This window comes from Salvelinus fontinalis, chromosome 6 (assembly GCF_029448725.1).
Source record: "Salvelinus fontinalis isolate EN_2023a chromosome 6, ASM2944872v1, whole genome shotgun sequence".
Taxonomy (NCBI): domain Eukaryota; kingdom Metazoa; phylum Chordata; class Actinopteri; order Salmoniformes; family Salmonidae; genus Salvelinus; species Salvelinus fontinalis.
Genome location: NC_074670.1, coordinates 37,820,975 through 37,839,425, shown reverse-complemented (window position 1 = coordinate 37,839,425; position 18,451 = coordinate 37,820,975). Strand labels below are relative to the sequence as shown.

General features: G+C 41.9%; 1 protein-coding gene across 7 annotated transcripts in view; it reads right to left on the bottom strand.

Annotated features, from left to right (window-relative positions):
* The window catches only part of LOC129857789 (clathrin coat assembly protein AP180-like), a 64,028-nt gene extending 46,119 nt beyond the window's left edge, over positions 1 to 17,909 (bottom strand). For 4 of the 7 annotated variants that reach the window (XM_055926357.1, XM_055926360.1, XM_055926362.1 and 1 more), the window contains exon 1: positions 16,957 to 17,909. In XM_055926357.1, the coding sequence (XP_055782332.1) occupies positions 16,957 to 17,086 (130 nt within the window). In that variant the 5' untranslated portion in view covers positions 17,087 to 17,909. The remainder of the gene's footprint in view (positions 1 to 16,956) is intronic. The other 3 variants (XM_055926359.1, XM_055926358.1, XM_055926355.1) reach the window with 2 other exon arrangements.
* Positions 17,910 to 18,451: the final 542 nt, after the last annotated feature.

Below are 18,451 nucleotides of genomic sequence, written 5' to 3'. Positions count from 1 at the left end.
TGCCACTGTAACTACAGTCAGGGGATGTTTTCTTGGTTGGATCACATGGTCAGGAAAAACTCAGGGCCCTACACAGGACCTAGATTGTACTGAATAAGGGACAGGGAGGACCTGATCCCGCCCCCTGAACACATTGTTCATTCGGTATGTGACCCGTTTCAAGAAGATAGGCGTATGTCGCAGGTCATTATTTCAGGAGAGATATTTGAGGATAAAACATTTTTATCAATATGGAACATTGCCTTAATATCAAACTTGTATGCCATCTGTAAATACAAATACAATTGTTAAATAACGAGCCTAGTTGGTTTAGACACGGAAAAATACAGGAACCTTTCCAGCTAGACATTATTGGCTGAGAAAATGGATGGGCTGGACATGCCGAGAGTTCGGATTGGTCTGCCATGTAGGATGCTTCTGTCTATAACATGAGCTGCTCAGAATGTGTAGATAACACTTTTTTTTACCAAGGCTTTATTTGAAAGATATCATGAAGAACTGCTAAAGTGTTGCTACTGCTTTCAACATAGCTGCCCTGAATTGAACAGCTGCTATCGACAAAGATCAGTGGGAAAAAGGTATGATGGACTACTTTCTGGAGGATGATCGTGCCATGCTGACTCTCTCTGACTCTGAAAATGAATCAGATGATGAGAAAATCCCTGATTTAGGTAAAAACATTTTAATTGAACCAAACATTGTAGAGTCTTCTGATGACAGTGATGGGGAAGAAACGTTGATCAACAATGTTGTTGTCATGGAAAAAGTCGAGCGAGTTTTGAAATCCGTGGAATGCCCGGTGGAAGTAGAGGGATGATTGCAAATGCGTAGGGAGTCGAACAGATAACACAGAAGGTTGTTGTATAAAACAGGTCTCTGGATAACATCTTCAAACTAAGGGCAACCATGGCAGAGAGGGGGAAGCACGAGTCTAGCTTCAATTTCAGATATTATCATTTTCATTGTGAGTTAAAGTGTACTGTTAGCTAGTTAGCTAGCTATCGTTATGTGTATGATCTGTGTAGTAATATTAATCGTATCTCAGAAAGCCAATTGCATTGCTAGTTATGGCCTAATTGGTTAGGTAGTTGGTTAGCTTAAGCTACCTGCAGATTAATGCATGGTGCATAAGTTTTAAACGTCATTCCCGGTCACAACTTATGGACTTGTTTACGTGCTGCTGTGCGGCTTGTTGCTAACCAATAACCTGTGCCACCAATAAGTACAGATAGTAGTATAAATCTCCCCCGCACAGTCCCCGCAGCCGGACAATTTTCTCATGGCTTCTGGAATGAAATGCTGTAGGAATGCTCAACCGGTGTTGCTCATTCAGCCGACAGAAACTTTCAACCGGTTTTCCCCATTAAGCAACGAGTCGGAGTCAGAGGCCGAGCCTTTTCTGGTCTCTCCTCCACCTCTTACGGGGTCTGAGACGCCGAAGCCTCCCACCATTAGCTCTGACAAATTGAAAACCCTAGTCATTGGCGACTCCATTACCCAAAGTATTAGACTTAAAAAGCGATCATACACTGTTTACCAGGGGGCATGGCTACGGGCATGGCTACGCATCCCGCAAAGGTGGAGGTGTTGCTAACATTTACAATAGCAAATTTCCATTTTAAAAAACGACTGTATTTTCGTCGTTTGAGCTTCTAGTCATGAAATCTATGTAGCTTACTCAATCACTTTTATAGCTACTGTTTACTGGCCTCCTGGGCCGTATACAGCGTTCCTCACTGAGTTCCCTGAATTCCTATCAGACCTTGTAGTCATTCCAGATAATATAAAACATTTTGCTGACTTTAATATTCACATGGAAAAGTCCACATACCTACTCCAAAAGGCTTTCGGAGCCATCATCGACTCAGTGGGTTTTGTCCAACATGTCTACGGTCCTACTCACTGCCACAGTCATACTCTGGATCTAGTTTTGTCCCATGGAATAAATATTGTGGATCTTAATGTTTTTCCTCATAATCCTGGACTATCAAAACACCATTTTATTACATTTGCAATCAAAAAACAAATAATCTGCTCAGACCCTAACCAAGGATCATCAAAAGCTGTGCTATAAATTCTCGGACACCCCAAATATTCCTAGATACCCTTCCAGACTCCCTCCAAGCTACCCAAGAACGTCAGAGTACAAAAATCAGTTAACCACCTAACTAAGGAACTAAATTTAACCTTGCGTAATACCCTAGATGCAGTCTCACCCCTAAAAACAAAAAAACTTTTGTCATAAGAAACTAGCTCCCTGGAATACGGAAAATACCCGAGCCCTGGAATGGAAATTGGAACGGAAATGGTGCTACACCAAACTGGAAGTCTTCCGATTCGTTTGGAAAGACAGTACCATGCAGTATCGAAGAGCCCTGACTGCTGCTCGATCATCCTATTTTTCCAACTAAATTGAGGAGAATAGAACAACGTATTTCTCCAAAGCTCAGTTGTCTTGACTCTGCACAACGCTGCCAGGACCTAGGATCAAGGGAGACTCTGAAGTTTTTTAATATTATATCTCTTGACACATTAATGAAAATAGTCATGGCCTCTAAACCTTCAAGCTGCATACTGGACCTATTCCAACTAAACTACTGAAAGAGCTGCTTCCTGTGCTTGGCCCTCCTATCCACCAGATGGATGTGTTCCAAACAAAAGTGGCAGTAATAAAGCATCTCTTGAAAAAGCCAAACCTTGACCCATAAAATATTTAAAAAACTATCGGCCTATATCGAATCTCCCATTCCTCTCAAAAATGTTACAAAAAGCTGTTGCGCGGCAACTCACTGCCTTCCTGAATACAAACAATGTATACAAAACGCTTCAGTCTGGTTTAAGACCCCATCATAGCACTGAGACTGCACTTGTGAAGGTGGTAAATTACCTTTTAATGGCGTCAGATCAAGGCTCTGCATCTGTCCTCGTGCTCATAGACCTTAGTGCTGCTTTTGATACCATCGATCACCACATTCTTTTGGAGAGATTGGAAACCCAAATTGGTCTACATGGACAAGTTCTGGCCTGGTTTAGATCTTATCCTACGGAAAGATAGTAGTTTGGCTCTGTGGATGGTTTGTCCTCTGACAAATCAACTGTAAATGTCGGTGTTCCTCAAGGTCCATTTTTAGGACCACTATAGTTTTTACTGTATATTTTACCTCTTGGTGATGTCATTTGGAAACATAATGTTACACAGCTGTACATTTCGATGAAACATGGTGAAGCCCCAAAATTGCCCTCCCTGGAAGCCTGTGTTTCAGACATAAGGAAGTGGATGGAGGCAAATGTTTTACTTTTAAACTTTGACAAAACAGAGATGCTAGTTCTAGGTCCCAGAAACAAAGAGATCTGCTGTTGGATCTGACAATTCATCTTGATGGTTGTGCAATTGTCTAAAATAAAACTGTGAAGGATCTCGCCATAAGACTGTTTCAAGGACAGCTTTATTCCATCTACGTAACATTGCAAAAATCTGAAAATGTCTATCCAAATATTATGCAGAAAAATGTAGTCAAGCTTTTGTCACTTCTAGATTAGACTACTGCAAAGCTCTACTTTCCGGCTACCCGGATAAAGCACTAAATAAACCTCAGACAGTGCTAAACACGGCTGCTAGAATCTCGACTAGAACCAAACAATTTGATCATTTTATTCCAGTGCTAGCCTCTCTACACTGGTTTCCTGTTAAGGCTAGGGTTGATTTCAAGGTTTTACTGCTAACCTACAAAGCATTACATGGGCTTGCTCCTACCTATCTTTCTGATTTGGTCCTGCCGTACATACCTACACGTACGCTATGGTCACAAGACGCAGGCCTTTTAATTGTCCCTAGAATTTCTAAGCAAACAGCTGGAGGCAGGGCTTTCTCCTATGGAGTTCCATTTTTATGGAAGGGTCTGCCTATCCATGTGAGAGACACAGACTCTGTCTCAACCTTTAAGTCTTTATTGAAGACTCATCTCTTCAGTAGGTCCTATGATTGAGTGTAGTCTGGCCCAGGGGTGTGAAGGTGAACAGAAAGGCACTGGAGCAACGAACTGCCCTTGCTGTCTCTGCCTGGCCGGTTCCCCTCTCTCCACTGGGATTCTCTTCCTCTAATCCTATTACGGGAGCTGAGTCACTGGCTTACTGGTGCTCTTCCATGCCGTCCCTAGGAGGGGTGCGTCACTGAGTGGGTTGAGTCACTGACATGATCTTCCTGTCTGGGTTGGCGCCCCCTCTCGGGTTCGTGCCGTGGGGGAGATCTTCGTGGGCTATACTCGATCTTGTCTCAGGGTAGTAAGTTGGTGGTTTAAAGATATCCCTCTAGTGGTGTGGGGCCTGTGCTTGGTTAGGGTTATATCCTGCCTGGTTGGCCCTGTCCGGGGGTATCGTCGGACGGGGCCACACTGTCTCCCGACCCTTCCTGTCTCAGCTTCCAGTATTTATGCTGCAATAGTTTGATCGGGGGGCTAGGATCAGTCTGTTAGGGTTGTATCCTGCCTGGTTGGCCCTGTTCGGGGGTATCGTCGGACGGGGCCACACTGTCTCCCGACCCCTCCTGTCTCAGCTTCCAGTATTTATGCTGCAATAGTTTGATCGGGGGGCTAGGATCAGTCTAGGATCAGTCTGTTAAATCCCAAGCGCAGTATTTCTCCTGTCTTATCCTGTACAAATAACCTATGCATGTGACAAATAAACTGATATAATTTGATATAGTGTGTGTTTACCAGAGACAGTAATGTGAAGAACAACATGACCTGCACCAAAGTTAGATTAGGATATAGGCCAAGGACTAGATAAAATGTATTTGTACTACTACTTTTTTGCTACTACTTTTAGTCTTCAAATATTTGGTTGTTTACTACACTACCTTAGTACACTACTCTCCAGTAGGTGTACCAAAACAGTAGGTGTAGCAAAATATTTAAGGGCATTTTCTCAATAGTGGCGTTACAAGTTTATTAACTTTCAAAGCAGAATAACTTTCCCATTGTTCCTCAACTGCAGTGTATGATATACTATTTTCTATCTCTGACTCTAATTTTATTCAATGTAAAAAACACAATTTCAAATGTTGCTAAATGGGACCAAATCCAGGTGGCGGGTTACATATCTGCTGGCACCTCTCACCTCCTCCCCTGTGCCCTCCAACCCCTACTACTACATAAAAGCTGTTAATTGGAATGACTGTTGATTTAGATTTAGGCAGTGCAGGTGATAATTAACAGTGCTGGTGATAATTAACACCACACACACACATAGAGATAGGTATTTTGCTGCAAATGCCTGTCGGATGTCACGATAGAATATATATGTGTTGTTGTGTATGTATGTGTGTTGGTGTGTGTACGTGCATGCGTGTGTGTCCACAGGCCTGATCATGACTCATGTACACTCAAACAGCTGTTGTAGCAGGGCAAGAGGATGGCAGCCATATTGTTTAAATTGCATTGGATAAAGATGGTGGTCCTTATGAGCAGCAGGGTAGCAGGTCTCCTCCTTCTGAACCATCTAATTTGGCTATAATCCAAATCCTGCCAGTGCACTACCTCCCTCTGGGTTCAGGCTAAGGCTGTCCTTCTCATCTTACTAGGGTCTTAACCTTTGAAGTCAGTATGAAAACCATCAGTCTTTCTGACCATAGAGACCAAAAAACACAGTAGAAGCCAGAATCCCAACATGGCCACAATAATAAGATGATGTGAGAGTCATGAAGAGGTTACAAGTTTCCCAAGACTTGTGCCCAGGCAGCTGGGGCCCATGAGTGGCGTAGACATAGAAAGCTGGGCTTCTTAATCCATAGCGACCCCATACAGTTGTGTTCTCTCTCCCCTTCCACACAATGAGAACTTGGCAGGAGAACGTACTTAGCATTCCCACATAAGCAGTGCAACAGCTCTAAGATTGCCGGAGTCTGCACTGAAGACACAAGCAGGCCCTGTCGAGCCACCATCAAGAGTGTTGAAAGATGTTGAAGCACCTCCTTGCTGTTCAGCTGTAATGATCACAATTCTAAAATAATGAACGCATGGATCTTTCACACAGGTGTGTCTCCAATCCCCTGCTAAGATGATAGCTGACCTGACATCTTACTCTTTTCAGGGCTTTCAATGTAAGCTGTGGTGTGAAGCTACACCGTCTTCTAGGTGTGAAGGTGTGGTCTGAGGAATCCTGACTGACAGACGAACCATTACAGTCTACTGTGTTGTCTGGCAGGAGGAAGACCCATTTCTGATCAGAGTCATGTTCTCAAGAGAGAAAATGTTTTGAAATAGGGAGATTTTAAATGCAAAATCTTGCTTTACAAAATGTTTTGCTACAGAGTGCCCTACTGAACATGACCCAAGTGATCTAGTTCAGCTACTACACTGGTGTCCTATTACACTACTACTGTATTATGTCTAGTGAAATCCCTTGTCCAGTGAGGGTTGGACACCTGAGAGAGGTCACTCTCTCTCTCTCCTCACTGCAGCACACTATTAGCACTGCATAATTTCACTCTCTACTGGGAGAGAATGAATAGGGGTGGGGTAAGGATGATTGGGAGAGAGAGCCTCTCTCCCTCTCGCTCTCCCGCTTATGGGTCAGCATGGAAAGCTTACAGGCCTGGTGTTTGACGATATCACACTCACGAAATCACCATGGAAACATACCGGGGACACAGAGTCTTCAAACGAAAAAGACACGAGAGACCTTTCCGCTTTTTAGATGGCACCACTCTATATCCAGACAAACGATTCCTACATCACAAGATAACACATAGGATTGGGAAATGAACATTAAGTGTGCTTTGGTGTACATCAATCAGGCAAGAACATGTTCTGAATGAATATCAATTTCCAGTCCTCCTCTAGCCGATGGGGAAGCCTTGATGAACAAGACTTGGAAGGACAGCATCACAACTAGTTATAAATTAACAATAAAACAGTAGGATCCACATTTTGCTCAAAAATCATACTTCTTGTATATTTCCTTTTTTTGCCTCTCAATTATTGAAGTCTGAGAGGAAAATCTGCTGGATGCAAAAGTTATTAAATTCATAATGTTGTTAGATCTAATAATGGTTTTGTGAGGGGTTCAGATCACAGACCTGCAATAATATTTAAAAAATTACATATAAAAAAATGAAAAAATACTTTTAAAAATATCTGAATTATTTGTCTTGTCTGTCCCATCTCCCCCGCCCCTCCCCCTTCTTAGTAGGTGCCACCATTTTCTATTCCTCCCTCCCTCCCTCCCCACCTCACTCTCTCTTCCCCATGAGCTCATGTTGTGGACATATCTATGCATAAAACAAAACATAATGGGTAGCTCATCTTATGTTTGAAAAATGGTTTGTGGGACCAAGGCACACATGAATAGAATCAGCCTGCATCCATCGATATTCTATACTGACATTCAAAATACAAATGATAAATTCAAACAATTCTACATTTTTGACTACTCTATTGAATGTATCTAATGTTGTTTCCTTGGCGCTATTCACACGAGCTATGGAGAGCTGTAGTGAAAGATCATCAAGGAAGTTTTGTAGCCATTGCGTTATGCTGAGGTTATGTGGAGGCTTGCATCTGGTCACTAACATTCTTTTTGCCGCAGTCAGTCCAGACAACCATACTCGTTTCTGGGGTACTGTGAAAGTCAGTGAAGAGTCATCTTCAACAATAAAATACTGGGGAGATGGGGAATGGCAGCACCAACTATGCTCGACACAGACCTGGCAACCTGTGACCAAAAGGTCTTCACACTGGGTCAGTCCCACCTCATGTGCATGTGGGTTCCAAAACTCAGTGAGTGGATGGAATGGTGTTCATAAGAGCACATAGCAGTTCTTAACTGCAAATGTTTAAAAAATGACACACCAAATTAAACATATTTTTTTTAGGTCACGAAAGGATAATAAACCTTCATCATTCATTATGTCTGAAAATGTATGAATTGTTTGTTCAGACCGTTGTTTAAAAAATAATAGGTTTCCCTCCCAAAGGAAGGGAGTTATTTCTAAATATTGGTGTTTGGGTATGCCATTGCACTTCCCAATTACCCAGTTCTTCGATTTGTTGCCAGGTCTGTATTGTGTGGGAGATGATTGGTCCTAACTGAGTACGGCACAACTTAGGAGATGAGGAAGAGAATAGTATCTCTCAGTGTGAATGGTGACACAATATTTTCCTCAATTTCCAACCAAGAAAGACATTTATCTTGATCAAACTATTTCTTAAGTGGGCGGAGCACTAGAGACAAAGCATATTACTTGAAATTGGGTAAACCTAGACCCCAAAACCTTTGGATTGCTGGAGTGTAGTCATTATAATTCTGGGACATTTCCCTTTCCATATAAAATTCAAGACTGAACTTTTGATATTTTCCCAGTACCCTAATGGCGTGGGCAAAGGAAGCATGCCAACAAAGTGATTGAGTCTAGGCAAGACATTAATTTAGACTTTTGAAATTCGACCTGATAAAGTTAATCTTAGATTAAACCATCTGTTGAGATCTGCTGTAGTTGGAGCTGGGACTTGTTTGTAGATCTTCTAAACAAATGTATCTGGAAAGGGAAAAATGTGAAGGTGTTTAAAATGGGTCACAATTGGTATGTTCAATTCTATATTGAGATTGTACATTGCTTTGTTAAGTGGGAGCAGAGATGATTTAGTGAGGTTAATCTTATAACTTGACATACTGCTGAATTGTCTGAATATACTTAATACATTAGGGAGGGATTGTGATACATTGTTAAGGTACAATAATACAGTGCATTTGGAGTATTCAGACCCTTTCCCTTTTTCACATTTTGTTACATTACAGCCTTATTCTAAAATGGATTAAATAAATAAACATCTTCATCAATCTACACACAATACCCCATTATGACAAAGCGAAAACAGATTGTCAGAATTTTTTGCAAATGTATTAGAAATAAAAACAGAAATACCTTATTTACATAAGTATTCAGTCCCTTTGCTATTACACTCAAAATGTAGCTCAGGTGCATCCTGTTTCCATTGATCAACCTTGAGATGTTTCTACAACTTGATTGGAGTCCACTTGTGGTACATTTAATTGATTGGACATGATTTGGAAAGGCACGCACCTGTCTATATAAGGTCCACAGTTGACAGTGCATGTCAGAGCAAAAACCAAGCCATGAGGTTGAAGGAATTGTCCATAGAGCTCCAAGACAAGATTGTGTCGAGGCACAGATCTGGGAACGGGTTCCAAAAATGTCAGCAGCATTTAAAGTCCCCAAGAACACATTGGCCTCCATCATTCTTAAATGGCAGAAGTTTGGAACCGCCAAGACTCTTCCTAGAGCTGACTGCTCGGCCAAACTGAGAAATCGGGGGAGAAGGGCCTTGGTCAGGCAGGTGACCAAGAACTCGATGGTCAATCTGACAGAGCTACAGAGTTACTCTGTAGAGATGGGAGAACCTTCCAGAAAAACAACCATCTCTGCAGCACTCCACCAATCAGGCATTTATGGTAGAGTGGCCAGACAGAAGCCACTCCTCAGTAAAAAGCACATGACAGCCCACTTGGAGACTGCCAAAAGGCACCTAAAGGACTCTCAGACCATGAGAAACAAGATTCTCTGGTCTGATGAAACCAAGATTGAACTATTTGGCCTGAATGCCAAGCGTCACGTCTGGAGGAAACCTGGCACCATCCCTACGGTGAAGTATGGTGGTGGCAGCATCATGCTGTGAGGATGTTTTTCAGTGGCAGGGACTGGAAGACTAGTCAGAATCGAGGGAAATATGAACAGAGCAAAGTACAGAGAGATCCTTGATGAAAACCTGCTCCAGAGGGCTCAGGACTTCAGACTCGGGCAAAGGTTCACCTTCCAACAGGACAATGACCCTAAGCACACAGCCAAGACTTTGGGATAAGTCGCTGAATGTCCTTGAGTGGCCCAGCCAGAGCCCGGATTTGAACCCGATCTAACATATCTGGAGAGACCTGAAAATAGCTGTGCAGCAAAGCTCCCCATCCAACCTGACAGAGCTTGAGAGGATCTTCAGAGAAGAATGGGAGAAACTCCCCAAATACGGGTGTGCCAAGCTTGTTGCGTCATACGCAAGAAGACTCAAGGCTTTAATCACAGCCAAAGGTGCTTCAACAAAGTAGTGAGTAAAGGGTTTAAATGCTTATGTAAATGTGATATTTTTAATTTTATTTTTTTGACCCAAAAATGTAAACCCTGTTTTTGCTTTGTCATTATTGTCACATCTGCTCCTCTCCTCCCCTCCGGTGTACGACGTCGCCAGAGTACAACCGGTCCTGGGATTCATCATTACGCACAGCTGGCACTCATCATTACGCGCAACTGTTAATCATTATGATTCACACCTGGACTCCATTATCTTCATCATTTCCTCCCCTTTATATGTCACTCTCCCAGGTTCACTCACCAGTTGGTATTGTTCTTGTGTATGTTAGTGTCATGTTCTTAGTTTTGTTGTTTCGTTAAAACATTTCACCTGCACCTGCTTCCGACTCACCGCCCCATAATTGTGTGTAGATTGATGAGGGAAAAATACAATTTAATCAATTTTAGAATAAGGCTGTAATGTAACAAAGTGTCGAAAAAGTCAAAGGGTCTGAATACTTTCCGAATGCACTGTATGTCATCTGCATATAATGAGATTTGGTGGTCTGTGTCCTCAACTGATATTTGCTCTAAATCTTGGGATTGATCTATTGTTTTAGCTAAAGGCTCCATTGATAGCGCAAATAGGTGACTAGACGCTGGACAGCCTTGATGAGTTCCCCGTTTGATGTCGAACTGTGAGGAGCATTGGTTGCCCATCAAAGACCATCGCAAAGGGGTTACGATACATATTTATAAATATTTAGCCAAATACCATTCTTTCCATAGAATACCAGAGACGGTCAAAGGCCTGACTGCACAGGGGGATGGTATATTAGGAGTAATGTGCATTATACATATGAGACGTCTCAGACTGGTGTCAGACAATCTGTTTGACAAAACCTGTTTGATCAGGATTAACTAGTTTGGATAAATGGTTTCAAGACATTTGCCTAGAATCTTTTCGTACAATTTCATGTCACTGTTAATGAGGGAGAGAGGCCTATGACTTGAATAGAGAGTTGTGTCTTTACCTTTTTTATGTAACAGAGAGATAGTTGCACTATTAACATCTCTATTGAAAAAGCCCATTTGAATAGATGTTTGTATCATTTCTAATAATATCAAGCCAAGTTCAGACCAAAAGGTTAAATAGAATTCCGGTTGGGATGCCATCCCATCCAGGGGATTTACCTCAGTTCATGTCTTTCAATACATCGTGCAGTTCATTGAGCATTATACTGTAGGTGCATTTAGAGTGTGAATCATCGGCGGAGAGTTGCGGTAGATTCAAGCCCTCGAAAAAGGATCTCTTGCTTTCTGCTGTATTTTGTACTTCAGAACTGTATAATTTTTCATATAAATTTTTAAATTGTAAATTGATTGATGGTGAAAAAGAGAACACGTCAGACTGAATGGAAACAACGTCAGCAAGACTATCATTATTGCGTAATTTACTAGCTAAGAGGAAGCTAGGTCTATTACCGTCCACATAATCAGTTTGTCTGACTTAATGAATTAGAAATTCTGCTCTTAATCTGAGTAAGGAATTTAACTAAGGATAAAATGAGACTGTTGAGACTTGTTCAAACCAGAAGCAAATGCTATTGTATTGTTTCTAATGAACCCTTTAATGGCATCCCCCAGGAATTCATTATCATTCACCAATTCTTTGTTGAGTAGAATAAATTCATGTCAATCAGACCTGAATTGATTACAGAAATCCAATTTTTTAAGAGAGTGAGATTACTTGTGGCACAATTTGGAACATTGGTTATAGTTTGCATAAGTTTCTGTCATGATCAGACATAGACATACAGTATGTACAATGTCCTCCTTTTGTACTAGATGCAATAACTGTGATGAAAGTAATATGTAATCAATCTATCCTTGAAAATGATCTGTGCCTGTAACAGCAGCCTTCCTCCTCTTCGTCTGAAGAGGAGGTGTAGCAGGGATCGGACCAAGACGCAGCGTAGCTCGTGTTCAACATGATTTAATAGACGAGACGAAAACGTGAACACTTACAAATAACAAAATAACAAACGTGGAAAACCGATACAGTCCTAGCTGGTGCAGAGAAACACAAAGACAGGAAACAACCACCCACAATCCCCAACACAAAACAAGCCACCTAAATATGATTCCCAATCAGAGACAACACAAAACCCCTGCCTCTGATTGGGAACCATATTAGGCCAAACATAGAAACAGACACACAACATAGAATGCCCACCCAGCTCACGTCCTGACCAACACTAAAACAAGCACAACACACAAGAACTATGGTCAGAACCTGACAGTGCCTAGCAGAGTAAAAAGTATATTCTTTCAGGTGTGGATTATGCACTCTCCATATTGTATATCTACTAGTGTAACATCAGAAACCATATTTTGCTATTTTGCTAGTGGCTAGTGGTGCAGTACCCAATTTGTTAGATTTACACATTGTCGGGTTTATGGTTGCATTCATGTCACCACCTAAGACCATATGGAAATCTGATATTCCAGCAAGAATTTTGGATAGAGAAACAAAAGAACGAATAATCGTAAGTATTGGGGGCATATGCAGAAACAAAAATATATACAGTACCAGTCAAAAGTTTGGACACACCTACTCATTCAAGGGTTTTTCTTTATTTTTACTATATTCTACATTGAATAATAATCGTGAAGACATCAAAAGTATGAAATAACACATATGAAGTAACCAAAAAAGTGTTGAAAAATGTAAAATATATTTTACATTCTTCAAAGTAGCACCCCTTTGCCTTCATGACAGCTTTGAACACTCTTGGCATTCTCTCAACCAGCTTCATGAGGAATGCTTTTCCAACAGTCTCGAAGGAGTTCCCACATATGCTGAGCAATTGTTGGCTGCTTTTCCTTCATTCTGCGGTCCAACTCATCCCAAACCATCTCAATTGGGGTGAGGTCGGGTGATTGTGGAGGCCAGGTCATCTGATGCAGCACTCCATCACTCTCCTTCTTGGTCAAATAGCCCTTACACAGCCTGGAGGTGTGTTGGGACATTGTAATGTTGAAAACCAAATGATAGTCCCACTAAGCGCAAACCAGATGGGATGGCTTATCGTTGCAGAATGACGTGGTAGCCATGCTGGTGAAGTGTGCCTTAAATTCTAAATAAATCCGTGACAGTGTCACCAGCAAAGCAGCCCCACACCATCACACCTTCTCCCCCATGCTTCACGGTGGGAACCACACATACGGAGATCATCCGTTCACCTACTCTGTGTCTCACAAAGACACGGCGGTTGGATCCAAAAATCTCAAATTTGGACTCGTTAGACCAAAGGACAGATTTCCACCGGACTAATGTCAATTGCTCATGTTTCTTGGCCTAAACAAGTCACTTCTTCTTATTTGTGTCCTTTAGTAGGGGTTTCTTTGCAGCAATTCGACCATGAAGGCCTGGTTCACACAGCCTCCTCTGAACAGTTGATGTTGAGATGTGACCGTTACTTGAACTCTGTGAAGCATTTATTTTGGCTGCAATCTGAGGTGCAGTTAACTCCAATGAACTTATCCTCTGCAGCAGAGGTAACTGTGGGTCTTCCTTTCCTGTGGCGGTCCTCATGAGAGCCAGTTTCATCATAGTGCTTGATGATTTTTGCGACTGCACTTGAAGAAACATTCAAAGTTCTTGAAATGTTCCACATTGACTGACCTTCATGTCTTAAAGTAATGAAGGACTGTCATTTCTCTTTGCTTATCTGAGCTGTTATTACCATAACATAGACTTGGTCTTTTACCAAATAGGGATATCTTCTATATACCACCCTTACCTTGTCACAACACAACTGACTTTGAAAAATCTCAAATTTAAAATATATTTAGATTTGTTTAACACTTTTTTGGTTACTACATGATTCCATATGGGTTATTTCATAGTGTTGATGTCTTCACTATTATTCTACAATGTAGAAAATAGTACAAAAAATAATAAAAACTCTTGACATAGGTAATCCTCCCTTCTTGATCATTGAAACTTGAGATTACGGCGAAACACAACAATTACCACTTCTGTTTTATTATTAACAGAAGAAAAGGCAGCCAACTTCAAGTTGTTGTTTTCTATTTTGCTTACATCATCATCCTTCCTTATATGAGATTCCTGGAGCATGGCAATATCTACTTCTTTCCTATTCACAATATCAAAACAACTAGTATGCTTTTTTTTCTCCTTTTATGCCCTGTAAATTCCAAGAAAGCACAGTTAGCTTAATGATTAAAAATCTGGAAAAGACTTTGTTGCAAATGTAATAATGAGTACAATAACATTTTAAAGTAAATAAAAAGTAAATAGATGAGTAATCAATAATCAGCATAGAATACAGTACGTAAAAATAAAAAATAAACTACATTTTCCAAGAGCCCTCCCAGATTGCAACTCATATAAACATCCCCCTTTCCCTCCCCTACCCTCCCACTAAAAAGGGAATACTTGTGATTATATTGCAGTTGTATTAGACTTGTAATATCTACATCAATGATTGATTTAATTATGAGACTATTTGCCATATGTACTTTTGTGTGTGTGTGTGTGTGTGTGTGTGTGTGTGTGTGTGTGTGTGTGTGTGTGTGTGTGTGTGTGTGTGTGTGTGTGTGTGTGTGTGTGTGTGTGTGTGTGTGTGTGTGTGTGTGTGTGTGTGCATGCACGTGAGCGTGGAGAGCATTGTCCCTTAGAGCTAGTCAGTGGGTCGACATCACATATACTAAGAGCACTAAACGAGAGTGACTGGCTATGAGGAGCAGAGGACACTGAGTCTGCACTTTCCGAGATGTCAAATGATTGCTGACACATGATTGGCCGGGGGTGGGCTTTCCAATCCCCCAATCCCATGATTAAGGGGAGAACATAAACATGCTTTACTCCCAGACTCAATGAGGGTAGATTGATTATTCCCTGTGAGGTTTTGCCAAGGTCACTCTTGGTTTTCATATTGATGAAGTACAGAAGGAGAAACTATAGCATTAGGTTACCTAGCTAGCGCAGTATTGGGCTATCATCCGGGCAAGCAGACTCTCTTGGTCTAATTGCCACAGACTGATCACCAATGGTTCTTAGGGAGAAAGTGAGGCAAACAAGCCACCTGCCATCAGTGATAATGTAGGCCTGATGCAAATCAGAGGCCTTTGGATTAAATTGATCTGGTGCCTGACCTGGACACCCATGACAAAGATTCTCTCAGGTAGGAGTGTATAATCTTTCAAATGCTTACACATAATCGCATACAAGGGTATACACTTAGTATACAAAACATTATTAAGAATACCTGCTCGTTTCATGACATAGACTGGCCAGGTGAAAGCTATATGATCCCTATATGATCCCAATCAGTGTAGATGAAGGGGAGGAGACAGGTTAAATCATTATTTTTTAAGCCTTGCGACAATTGAAGCATGGATCGTGCACCATTGAGAGGGTGAATGGGCAAGACAAAAGATTCAAGCGCCTTTGAACAGGGTATGGTAGTAGGTGCCAGGCGCACCGGTTTGTGTCAAGAACTGCATCGCTGCTGGGTTTTTCACACTCAACAGTTTCCTGTGTGTATCAAGAATGGTCCACCACCCAAAGGACATCCAGCCAACTTGACACAACTGTGGGAAGCATTGGAGTCAACATGGGCCAGCATCCCTGTGGAACGCTTTCAACACCTTGTAGAGTCCATGCCCTGACAAGTTGAAGCTGATCTTAGGGCAAAAGGTTGGAGGTGCAACTCAGTATTAGGAAGGCGTTCCTAATGTTTGGTATACTCAGTGTATATTGGGTGTGTCAGACATTTAGTAAAATACAACTCTGAAACTAAGAAGTAAATTCAGCACATCGGGTTTCCTATGTCATTGAAAGGCAAAACCTGAAAAAAACCTTGTATCTCCTCACCATCTAACAAAGTGGGGCTTTGATACCAGACACAGCTGACAGACTGTGCCACTCCGCCTCCAATACCTCCTCAAACTGGCCAGGTCCCGAGGTACAAGCCTGTGTTAGTAGTAGTGACAACAGGACCTTTGACCTTTAGCATTATGCATTTAGCAACATTGGTGCAGGAATCTATTATTCAGACAGATAGAGGCCCTGATCCAATGCTTTAAAAACATAGCCTGCCTTCCTTCCTTCCTTCATTCATTCATTCCTTCCTTTCTTCTTTGAGGTAATCCCTGATCTAACAAAATTGCTAGTTGTAAGCAATGGTTCTATCCCATAGCTCCCACCATTTCACCCATATCAGATCACTTATTTCTCAAATGAGGGTGGAAGGAAGGATGCAGAGGTAGGAGGCTGATGGCTCTGTTCGGTTCAATGTCCTGGCTCGAAGTTGACTACTTCAGTCTAACCGCCCCTTTTATGAGCACAGCAGGCATCAATATTGATCGGTGATGCCTGGCAAGGGGCCTGGATAGTCTGGCTAAAGCAAAAAATCCTTTGTTTTAGGTCTACATGATGAACGTTTTTATTACACACAAGCAAATGAAGATGGCGAATCATTACTATTGATTTAATAATATTATAATATGGGTATAGGTATCACAGGAGATTGGTGGCACCTTAATTGAGGAGGACACGCTCGTTGTAATGGCTGGAGCGGAATGAGTAGACTAGTATCAAATACATGAAACACATAGTTTGATGACACTCCATTTGCTCCATTATGAGCGTCCTCCCCTTAACAGCCTCCACTGATAGGTATAATATTATTAAATCACAGGACCACACACACACACACACACACACACACACACACACACACACACACACACACACACACACACACACACACACACACACACACACACACAGGAAGGGAACCAGTACTTGTAAGGTGTGTGTAGAGATAGGGAGGAGAGGCCATACTTACATTCCAGGTGTTTTTTCTTGGGTGCTGTCTGCTCATGAGTGGTGGCTTTGCAGACAGCTCGAGCAACCTCCGATCCCGTTAAGCTGTATTGCGCCGCGGCAATGCGGTCCGTCAGCGTCTGCCCCGACATCTTCTCTCCGTGGCGTCAAACCTCACGAATCAAACGTCAAAAATGGTCCCCCCCAAAGCACAACCAGTCGTGGTATTCCAGACTGCCCTTAAAAATCCACTGGGGAGGTGGATATAGGTAAAAAAAATACTCTCAGCCTAGATATGGGGAAATGTTCTGAGATCGGAAATGAAACGACAAATTGAAAAGGATGCTTGACATGGATAATGACAAATACGGTTGCGTCGTGCTTTCCTCTCGAGTCAATTTACCGATAGCCTATGCCTTACTTAGCCCTGGCCCATGCTATATGAACTCGATTTGATAAATGAGATTGGCCTATTGGCTAACAGAGGTGCAATTTATCCTCAATATGCAATACAAAAAGGCAAAGGGAGAGATGAGGTCGATGTATTTTCTATGATACCTTCTCGTTGTAATTGTCTATAAACGGGTATTTATTTTTTGCAATGTTTGATTTCTATAATTTTACATTAGTAATAAATGTTTTACAATTAAATATCCGTTCAATTACTTGTAGGTTATTCTATTCTAAAGTCCTTACTGTAACGGTTTGGATGGTCTCCTCCTTATAAAATTATGGTTCGCTGTGGATGATGCTCGACCGACAACGCGTCCTTCTCTCTTCCAGCGAAGGACTATATTCCTCGCCAAGGACCCCAGTTTTTCAGCCAACTATTTCGCCTCTCAATTTATGTGCCATTAAATAACAGTGGCGTTCTTTCCTCCCAGTGATCCACCGTCCACCACCGACGATGCTTGAAACTGAGGAGGTGGATTTGCCTTGTTTGTTTATTTATTTATTATCTCACTCCTCCCCCTCGTCTGAGTCAGATGGCACGTCATTTAAGAACCCAGTAGGCTAGTAGAAGCATCGATATAATCAGCGGGCTGCATCCCAATGGCGAGGCGAGTTCTTAAAGGGGACTACAGAAGCCAACGATGCAACTGATAGGCATGAGTAACCAACAGCTGATCTAGCCAGTGCTGGAGAAGGATTTGGAAAGCTCCCTGACTCAACTATATTGTGTTGTTTTACGCTGCTTATTATGCTTTCATATGTAATCCCCGTTGGAAGTCTGTTTGTCTTTTCCTCTGGATTCCCTGAGAAGAATGGTTTGTTCACAATGATATGTTTGCGCATCTATTGGTGATGATAGAGAAACCTTCAAGTATTTATATTAGAACCATTTCAGCTCCATGGCGCTGTCCATAAGTGCTGCCCAGTCTATGGATCTCAAACCATTTCAGCATCATGGCGCTGTCCTCAATTGGTTTCCACCAAAAACACCTTCCACCAAGAAGACCAGCATCCCAGAGTCGTCTCTTCACTGTTGACATTGAGACTGGTGTTTTGGGGTACTA